Here is a 10572-nt window from a genome sequence, read left to right as displayed (position 1 = left end):
CATATGAGTTCTGTTATACTCACAGACACCATTCAAACGGTTTTAGAAACTTCAGAGTGTTTTCTATCCAAATCTACTAATAATATGCATATCCTAGCTTCTGAGTTTGAGTAGGAGGCAGTTTAATATGGGCACATATTTTTTCCCGAAATTGTCAATACTGCCCCCTATCCTTAATAAGGAGCTGTAGGAGGTTTTAACTCAATATATATTTTTACGTTGTTTCAAACTGACATGTGACACGTATTAATGCCAAAATAACATGCAAAACAGGCAAGCCCCACCCCCCCAAAAAAATATTTAGATATTTTTTGTTGCTAAAAATGTGGGTCTCAGAGCCCCACCTGCCCTGAATGACGGGTTGCCACTGCTTAACACCTGCTTCTTCTGCTCCGCAGACATACACAGAAATAAGACAACTTCTTGTGACTCACCGACTCCACACTTTCTTCCAACACATTCCAGATTTTCCTGGAGACATTGAACGCATTTCCCAAGGAGCATTCATCCAAAACCCTGACTAGGACCAAAAACGAGTCTAGTGGTTTCCTATTTTCCAACATAGCTTTACTTTTCTTGTTTCCCTTTTTCTTCGCCACTGTAACCCACTCATTCTCACTTTCTGTACTATTAGCTTCACTCGACTCACTAGTAGTGTCAAACAAAACCTCAGTTTCCGCCATCTTCTGTCCGTAATTCTCCCCGTTCATTGAACAATATACTCAGGTTGCTAACCCTCTTTTAGGATTTGAACCCAGATTGTGGTTAAAAACCTTGTGACAAAATAGGTAAATACTACCATACCAATAAAGTTTTATTGATTGATTACGGGCCCAGTGATGTAAGCATGGTGTGTACAATTCGCCGTCTGACAAATTTGGGGCACCCAGCTCAATGCCGGGAGGCGGCCCGGTTCAAAACGAAGGTAATCAACGCTTACCCGGTTCACCCGGGGTGCAGGCCAGGGGCATTAATAGAATTCCCGTCAAGCAAAATCGTCCCACGGCTGAACGTAATTGGGGACGCCTGCCATAGGATAAATAATCATTAATACCTGAGCACGCTCCTTTCAGAGAAGCAGGAGAAAGAAGCCAGCTCAAGGTGAGATGAGCAAACAATACACACAACTTGAAATAATCAAAGTGTACACGTGTAATTGGTCCAATAAAGAAACAACAAAGGACATAGTCAATGGCGTAAATTATGTTGAAATGTATGGTAACTGGCGATTGTACTATTGAAATGAAAAACCAAAAAATTATGTATCGCGATTCACTCACATATGGTGTAGTCATCTATCGGAAGACCGGCCCATGAAAACTTTGTTAAATTCAGTGCTTAATTGGTAAATCGGTAGGTGCCGGAACAAAAAGTGAGCGAGAGAAGGGGGTGACCTGGGGAACTCTGAGGTACCGGAAAGCATGAGGGAATATCACTTTTATAATAAAGCATTGCACGCATGTCATCGCATTGCAGCCTGGTCTCAGATTATACATAGTTAAAGTAAATCCGGAACACTCAGTTTAGAATGATACAGTATGGTTACTTAAGACAGATGGTTACTTAAGACAAAAATGTAAGCATGGTGGATGGGTGGGTGTATAATGCAAATTTCTAGAAACCCAAAAGTGACGAGTTTGAAACAACATTAGCACTTTAGCTAATTAGCAACTTTTCAACTACTGGCTACTTTGCAACTACTTAGCATGTTAGCTAACACATCCCTTCACCCTTTTAGCGAACCCTTTTAGCTAACATTAACCCCTTAACTCCTAAACGTAACCCATAGCCCAGCTTACATTATCAAGCTATATGACGTTAGCTGCCTAACCTCCTAACTAGAATTGTAACATTTGATTACTTTAGCAAATTTGTAACAATATGAATTGTAATTTGTAACGTTTCATACAAAATGGGTGATGAACATTCTCAAATTAATACATACTATATGAAATGTGACTTATCATACTAAATGGAGTGTTATGGATTTAAGTATAGAATTATACAAAATGCTCTGAGACCAGATTGTGTATAGTGGCATAGGATAGAACTCCTTAAAGAAGTTGTGCCGGGGAAAAATTGTTTTGTAGCCTAGTGTCTGGGAAAAATGTGGCCTTCTATATAAATACATTTAATGCAATTCTGCATAATTTTACATGACTGACTTTGGCAGATTCTTTAGTGGTGCACAAATGATTGAAATGACAGGCTACTTTGACACTGACAAACTGACTCTGAGCTCAATTAAAAACCACCGTGTCTTGAATCCATCAATAGCCTTGGCTTAGGTGTGTGGTGACGCATATATTGTAGGCTACAATATGAGGACGAAGTTATAGTCGAGAGATGGGCTTTTGGCACAACGTGTCGGACATCCCTGGTGAGAGTACTGCGCATCATTGGGCGAGTCAGTGACACTGAAAATAGTTGTCACTGACTCACCCAATGATGCGCAGTACTCTCGCCGAGGATGTCCGACATGTTCGTGCCAAAAGCCCATCTCTCTCGTTTCACATTGTAAACAATATTTGGAAGCTGATCAAATATATTTTGGTAGCCTACAGCAGACCGTTGTCTTCTTTTCAGCAGGTGCCATTTGCTTTCCAACCTGTCTTTTCCTATGATTGTATTTGAAATATTGGGAATGGCCTGTTAGGAAGAATTGCCATTGAGGCAACTCGAATGAACTTTGATCGATTTTATTATAATTTTCACATTGGGAAAAAGTGAAGATAACAAATGAAATTCTGGGAGAGGTACTGAATCTGGCCAAAAAGGTTCCCAACGAAAGTCTAAAACAAAGGTGCCATCCGGCTAAAATTAAGCACTGGTTAATTAAATTGTCTCACTAGTAGAGAATTAACTCAAATGTTTACTGAAACTGTATTACGTTACATTATCACAGGTAGATCGACACCTAAAGAAAATAAAACCCGACGATAACTAAAATGGGCTTCATGCTGTGGTGATTTTGTAACGAGCAGACGGCACCATCACACAGTACTTGTGGTTTGAGCTGGCGTGAGATTTTAGTTGTGTTGCCGAGTTGACTGCTAATCCTCTGTGCTTTGTGTTCCTGGTTGATGCTTTGCAAACAAGGATCTGTTCTTTGCAAGTATCAATAAATGTTAGGTGTATTTGTCCAGGTGACCATCTGTAAGATCCTACCTGTTACTACTACAACTGAACCAGCTACTACCACACCTGTACCCAGCATCATGCTCCTTGTAAGACTGACTGCGTTCACCTGTGAGTATACTGACTGACTTGTAACAAAATATGTATTTGATGGCATTTAAAAGTATTGAAAGTAACTGAAGTCTAATATAAACAGTATGACCCAGGTCTAGTATACAGCATCCTGTATTGAGGACTAGATGATGTCCCATGTCTGTCTATACTCTGTAGCATACTATATGCTGTACAGTATGTATATACTTACTGTATATAATGTACACTACTCTTCTCCTGTAAAGAATTACGAAGAGACTGACCAAGGTTAGAAAATCTGAACTAGCTGTGTGATGTGTTTCAGTGCTGGCTGCAGTTTGCTGTACACTACCAGCTGCAGGTACGTGGGTGATTGTGTGTGAGCGCATCATTTTCTAAACTGAAGAAAAATATCCACGCAACAATTTCCAAGATTTTACTGAGTTACAGTTCATATAAAGAAAGCGGTCAATTGAAATGAATTCATTAGGCCCTAATCTATGGATTTCACTTCACTGGGCAAGGGTGCAGCCACGGGTGGGCCTAGCACCACCCATTGGGTAGCCAGGCTCAGCCAATTACAATTTGTTTTTCCCCACAAGGGTTTTTACGATAGACAGAAATACTCCTCAGCACATAAAATGTTATTTGTCACAAGTGCCGAACTTTACAATGGAATGCTTACTTACAAGTTAAAGTAACAAATAATTAAAGAGCAGCAGTAAAATAACTGTAGCGAGGCTATATACGGGGGTACCAGTTAGTTGGTTATATGTACATGTAGGTAGAGTTATTAAAGTGACTATGCATAGATAATAACAGTGGTAGCGGTGTAAAGGGGGGGGGGGGGCAGCCATTTCATTACATGTTCTGGAGTCGTATGTCTTGGGGGTAGAAGCTGTTTAGAAGCCTCTTGGACCTAGACTTGGCGCTCTGGTAGTGCTTGCTGTGCGGTAGCAGAGAAGTCTGACTAAGGTGGCTGGAGTCTTTGACAATTTAGGGCCTTCCTCTGACACTGCCTGGTATAGAGGTCCTGGATGGCAGGAAGCTTGGCCCCAGTGATGTACTGGGCCGTACTCACTACCCTCTGTAGTGCCTTGAGATCGGAGGCCGAGCAGTTGCCATACCAGGCAGTTATGCAACCCGTCACAGTGCTCTCGATGGTGCAACTGTAGAACCTTTTGAGGATCTGAGGACCCATGCCAAGTCTTTTCAGTCTGACTGTCTTGGTGTGCTTGGACCATGTTACTTTGTTGGTGATGTGGACACTAAGGAACTTGACGTTCTCAACCTGTTCCACTACAGCCCGGTCGATGAAAATGGGGGTGTGCTCGGTCCTCCTTTTCCTGTAGTCCACAATCATCTCCTTTGTCTTGATCACGTTGAGGGAGAGGTTGTTGTCCTTGCACCACACGGTCAGGTCTCTGACCTCCTCCCTATAGGCTGTCTCATCGTTGAACCACTTGTCATCGGCAAACTTAATGATGGCGTTGGCGTCGTGCCTGGCCGTGCAGTCATGAGTGAACAGGGAGTACAGGAGGGGACTGAGCACGCACCCCTGAGGGCCCACGTGTTGACGATCAGTGTGGCGGATGTTTTGTAAGCTACCCTTACCACCTAGGTTGGCCTGTCAGGAAGAGCAGGATCCAGTTGCAGAGGGAGGTGTTTAGTCCCAGGGTCCTTAGCTTAGTGATGAGCTTTGAGGGCACTCTGGTGTTGAATGCTGAACTGTAGTCAAAGAATAGCATTCTCACGTAGGTGTTCCTTTTGTACAGGTGGGAAAGGGCAGAGAGTGCATCATCTATGGACCTGTTGGCACGGTGTGCTATTTGGAGTGGGTCTTGGGTTTCTGGGATAAGGGTGTTGATGTGTGCCATGGCCAGCCATTCAAAGCACTTCATGGCTACAGATGTGAGTGCTATGGGTCGTTAGTCATTTAGGCAGGTTACCTTAGTGTTCTTGGGCACTATGGTGGTCTGCTTGAAACATGTTGGTATTAGACTCAATCAGGGACATGTTGAAAATGTCAGTGAAGACATTTGCCAGTTGGTCAGCGCATGCTCGGAGTACTCGTCCTGGTAATCCGTCTGGCCCTGCGGCCTTGTGAATGTTGACCTGTTTTTAGGTCTTACTCGCATCGGCTGCGGAGAGTGTGATCAGTCATCCAGAACAGCTGATGTGCTCATGCATGCTTCAGTGTTACTTGCCTCGAAGCGAGCATAGAAGTAATTTAGCTCAACTGGTAGGCTTGTCACTGGGCAGCTCTTGGCTGTGCTTCCCTTTGTAGTCTGGCGTTTGCAAGCCCTGCTACATCCGACGGGCGTCGGAGCCGGTGTAGTACGATTTGATCTTAGTTCTGTATTTGCGCTTTGCATGTGATGTTTCGTCGGAGGGCGTATCCGACAATCTCGCAGGTGAAGAAGCTGGATGTGGAGGTCCTGGGTTGGTGTTACACGTGGTTTGCGTTTGTGAGGCCGGTTGGACATATTGCCAAATTCTCTAAAACAGCGTTGGAGGCTGCTTATGGTAGAGAAATGAACATGAAATTCTGTGGCAACAGCTCTGGTGGACATTCCTGCAGTACTCATGCCAATTGCACACTCCCTCAACTTGACATCTGTGGCATTGTGTTGTGACTAAACTGCACATTTTATTGTTCCCAGTATAATGTTTACCTGTGTAATCTGGCCCTTCTTTGGATACTATTAACTAACCTCCAAACGAGCTTCAATGCCATACAATACTCCTTCCGTGGCCTCCAACTGCTCTTAAATGCTAGCAAAACAAAATGCATGCTTTACAACCGTTCGCTGCCCGCACCTGCCTGCCCGACTAGCATCACTACTCTGGACGGTTCTGACCTAGAATACGGGACAACTACAAATACCTAGGTGTCTGGCTAGACTGTAAACTCTCCTTCCAGGCTCATATCAAACATCTCCAATCCAAAATCAAATCTAGAATCAGCTTTCTATTTCGCAACAAAGCCTCCTTCACTCATTCTGCCAAATTTACCCTAGTAAAACTGACTATCCTACCGATCCTCGACTTCGGCGATGTCATCTACAAAATAGCTTCCAGTACTCTACTCAGCAAATTGGATGCAGTCTATCACAGTGCCATCCGTTTTGTTACCAAAGCGCCTTATACCACCCACCACTGCGACCTGTATGCTCTAGTCGGCTGGCCCTCGCTACATATTCGTTGCCAGACCCACTGGCTCCAGGTCATCTACAAGTCTCTGCTAGGTAAAGCTCTGCCTTATCTCAGCTCACTGGTCACGATAACACCCACCCGTAGCATGCGCTCCAGCAGGTATATCTCACTGGTCATCCCCAAAGCCAACACCTCCTTTGGCCGCTTTTCCTTCCAGTTCTCTGCGGCCAGTGACTGGAACGAATTGCAAAAATCGCTGAAGCTGGAGACTTGCATTTCCCTCACTTTAAACATCAGATATCTGAGCAGCTAAACGATTGCTGCAGCTGTACATCGTCCATCTGTAAATAGACCACCCAATCTACCTCATCCCCATATTGTTTTTATTTACTTTGCTGCTCTTTTGCACACCAATATCACTACTTACACACCATCTGCTCATCCATCATTCCAGTGTTAATTTGCTAAGTTGTAATTACTTTGCTACTATGGCCTATTTATTGCCTTACCACCTCAAGCCATTTGCGCACACTGTATATTGTCATTCTTTTTTTTCTATTGTGTTATTGACTGTACGCTTGTTTATTCCATGTAACTTTGTTGTTTCTGTCGCACTGCTTTGCTTTATCTTGGCCAGGTCGCAGTTGTAAATGAGAACTTGTTCTCAACTAGCTTACCTGGTTAAATAAAGGTGAAATAAAAAAATGATGAGCATGCTGTTTAATCAGCTTCTTGATTTGACGCATCTGTCAGGTGGCTGGATTATCTTGGCAAAGGAGAAATGCTTACTAAAAGGGATGTAAACAAATTTGTGAAACATTTAAAACAAATGAGCTGTTTTGCATATGGAACACATCTGGAATTGTTATTATTTCTGCTCATGAAACATGGGCCCAACACATTTTGTTGCGTTTATTTTTTGTTCAGTGTATATGTGATTGTTTCTTCCTCAGCGACTAGAGTGGTCACCTGTGACAATGGAGAAAACGTCCAGTTCCTGATCTGTGGTAAGAACACACACATTCTATCCTGATGGTGAATTCATAGTGCTGTCTGTCTTTACATTGTTTTTCTTGCCCTGCTAGATTCTGGAGTGATCTTCATTGAGAGAGCTCTGTACGGACGGACTGACGGAACCACCTGCAGAGAAGGACGACCTGCCAACCAGCTGACCAACACACAGTGTTCACAGACGGGCACCCTGGAGGTCCTCTCACAGAGGTTCAGTATCAATGTGCCTTTTTAAAGCCAATTTTCCTGACGTTACCGGTAAACACTGCAGATGTCTGCTTTAAATGTCAAGCGCTGCATGCTTGTTGACAACGCCTTTGATTAATTCTCAGCCATAGCTCATCTTACCTCCTGATATCCCCCAGGTGCAATGGGAAACAGGTGTGTGAAGTGAACACTGAAGTCTTCCGTACTTCTGACCCCTGTGTTGGAATCTACAAATACCTGGAAACCACCTACACCTGTATCCGAGCAAGTCAGTCTGTTTCTATGTATAATAATACAAAATACTACACCTGGCTAATGTCTGCTATGAAAAGGTATGTCTTTATTTATGTCTGCCCAGCAGTGGCCAGTGTGGTGTAATTTCTTTTTGTTTGTCCTTGCAGCACGCAGCATCACGTGTGAAGGCTCTTTTGCCCAACTAGAATGTGGTAAGGCTCTTTTGCCCAACTAGAATGTGGTGAGGCTCTTTTGCCCAACTAGAATGTGGTGAGGCTCTTTTGCCCAACTAGAATGTGGTGAGGCTCTTTTGCCCAACTAGAATGTGGTGAGGCTCTTTTGCCCAACTAGAATGTGGTGAGGCTCTTTTGCCCAACTAGAATGTGGTGAGGCTCTTTTGCCCAACTAGAATGTGGTGAGGCTCTTTTGCCCAACTAGAATGTGGTGAGGCTCTTTTGCCCAACTAGAATGTGGTGAGGCTCTTTTGCCCAACTAGAATGTGGTGAGGCTCTTTTGCCCAACTAGAATGTGGTGAGGCTCTTTTGCCCAACTAGAATGTGGTGAGGCTCTGGTGCCCAACTAGAATGTGGTGAGGCTCTGGTGCCCTACTAGAATGTGGTGAGGCTCTGGTGCCCTACTAGAATGTGGTGAGGCTCTGGTGCCCTACTAGAATGTGGTGAGGCTCTGGTGCCCTACTAGAATGTGGTGAGGCTCTGGTGCCCTACTAGAATGTGGTGAGGCTCTGGTGCCCTACTAGAATGTGGTGAGGCTCTGGTGCCCTACTAGAATGTGGTGAGGCTCTGGTGCCCTACTAGAATGTGGTGAGGCTCTGGTGCCCTACTAGAATGTGGTGAGGCTCTGGTGCCCTACTAGAATGTGGTGAGGCTCTGGTGCCCAACTAGAATGTGGTGAGGCTGTGGTGCCCTACTAGAATGTGGTGAGGCTCTGGTGCCCAACTAGAATGTGGTGAGGCTGTGGTGCCCTACTAGAATGTGGTGAGGCTCTGGTGCCCAACTAGAATGTGGTGAGGCTGTGGTGCCCTACTAGAATGTGGGGCTCTTTATTTTTTTATATATCCCTTATTTTACCAGGTAAGTTGACTGAATACATTCTCATTTACAGCAATGACCTGGGGAATAGTTACAGGGGAGAGGAGGATGAATGAGCCAATTGTAAGCTGGGGATGAATAGGTGACCATGATGGTATGAGAGCCAGATTTGGGAATTTAGCCAGGACACCGGGGTTAACACCCCTGCTCTTAAGATAAGTCCCATGGGCTCTTTAGTGACCAGAGAGTCAGGACACCCGTTTAACTTCCCATCCGAAAGACGGCACCCTACACAGGTCAATGGGATCTTTTTTTAGACCAGAGCAAAGGGTGCCTCCTACTGGCCCTTCAACACCACTTCCAGCAGCATGTGGTTACGCATCCAGGGATTGAACAGGACCAACCCTGCTTAGTTTCAGAAGCAAGCCAGCAGTGGGATGCAGGGTGGTATGCTGCTCTATTAGAATGTGATAAGCTGGTCAACACTGCTGTACAGTATATTCACATCTCATATGATGATATAGTAGAGCAGTATTATACACTGTTTATTACCATCACTTGTACACCAAAGACATCCGGCCTTACCTCATCCTCCTCTCCCTCAGATGAAGGTACAATCCAGATCCACAGTGCCAACTATGGCCGCCGTGACCAGCAAGTGTGTTCCTTTAATCGGCCCGCTAACCAACTAACCAACACCAACTGCCTCAGCCAATCCACCACTGCCAGTAAGGTGGCAAAGAGGTACTGAAACCTGCAGTGTGTACTGTAGTGTTACTTCTACCTGTAGAAATGCATGACTGTAGTGTGAACCTGTACTGTAGAAACATGACTGTAGTGTTAACCTGTACCTATCGTTGACACAGTTGTGATGGGAAGAGCCAGTGTGACGTCCCGGTGTCCAACTCTCTATTTGGAGATCCCTGTGTAGGAACCTACAAGTACCTGGTAGTGGCTTACACCTGTGGCTAAACGTGAGGCACACACTAACGCACTCACACAACTGGGAAGTAGAATGCTGGGGGTTGACCATTTTTGTTTTGCAGGCAATCTTCTGAGGAACAAAGACCAGAGACTTCTTGGATATCTTCCTCTTCATTGGGTGGATATGTTTCCTGCCCTCTCTCTCCTCCTTTGAAATCTCAATTGAGTGTAAAATATGTATTGCATATTTCCATGTCAATTCAAGATTTGTATATCACATTCATTGTGTATTTGGTCAAAGGCATAATTTGTGTAGTAACATGTTTTGAAATGAGGTCCCTCTGGATCCTTATCCCTGGTGCTGCAGCAAGGCACGGTCAAGAGGATGAAGGGAGAAATAAAACATTAATCCCAAAAAATGAACTTTATTTCAAATAACATTGTTACCATAATACTTAGTGCATTTTGTGTACTAAAGTACAGTATTTCTTCAAAACAATGTTGATCTTCTGAACTGTGCTGTTTGATCTGAATTAAACTAAGCAGCATCGACAAGACTTGGTGTCCTTTGTTCAATATTATGAAACATGTCCACTCGCATACTTTAGTCTTTATTTTAATCCACAAATTACATCACACCAAGAATAATTTGAAGGTCTCGGATACATGGACCCTTAAGGATACAAAAAGCAGTCTTCTGCATACAGCTACGCTGCCCATAACAGCAATAACCACAACATGCAGCAAATAACTTAATGTCCTGAATACAAAGCATTGTTTG

General features: G+C 44.1%; 1 protein-coding gene across 2 annotated transcripts; it reads left to right on the top strand.

Moving 5' to 3' along the window:
- Positions 1 to 964: 964 nt before the first annotated feature.
- On the top strand, positions 965 to 10348 carry LOC106605779 (L-rhamnose-binding lectin CSL2). 2 transcript variants are annotated; one of them, XM_014201716.3, is made up of 10 exons: positions 965 to 1101; positions 3147 to 3249; positions 3536 to 3571; positions 7320 to 7373; positions 7452 to 7587; positions 7743 to 7852; positions 7986 to 8030; positions 9473 to 9611; positions 9734 to 9841; positions 9914 to 10348. In XM_014201716.3, exons 2-9 carry the CDS (start codon positions 3219 to 3221, stop codon positions 9837 to 9839), a joined length of 657 nt encoding a protein of 218 aa, XP_014057191.1. In that variant the 5' UTR covers positions 965 to 1101; positions 3147 to 3218; the 3' UTR covers positions 9840 to 9841; positions 9914 to 10348. The 2 variants fall into 2 exon arrangements, with proteins under 2 accessions (XP_014057191.1, XP_014057192.1); XM_014201717.3 differs by having other exon boundaries at positions 967 to 1101; positions 3133 to 3249.
- The last annotated feature ends 224 nt before the right edge of the window (positions 10349 to 10572 follow it).

This window comes from Salmo salar, chromosome 05 (genome assembly GCF_965601325.2).
Source record: "Salmo salar chromosome 05, fSalSal1, whole genome shotgun sequence".
NCBI lineage: Eukaryota > Metazoa > Chordata > Actinopteri > Salmoniformes > Salmonidae > Salmo > Salmo salar.
This window is presented reverse-complemented; position numbering and strand designations above follow the sequence as displayed.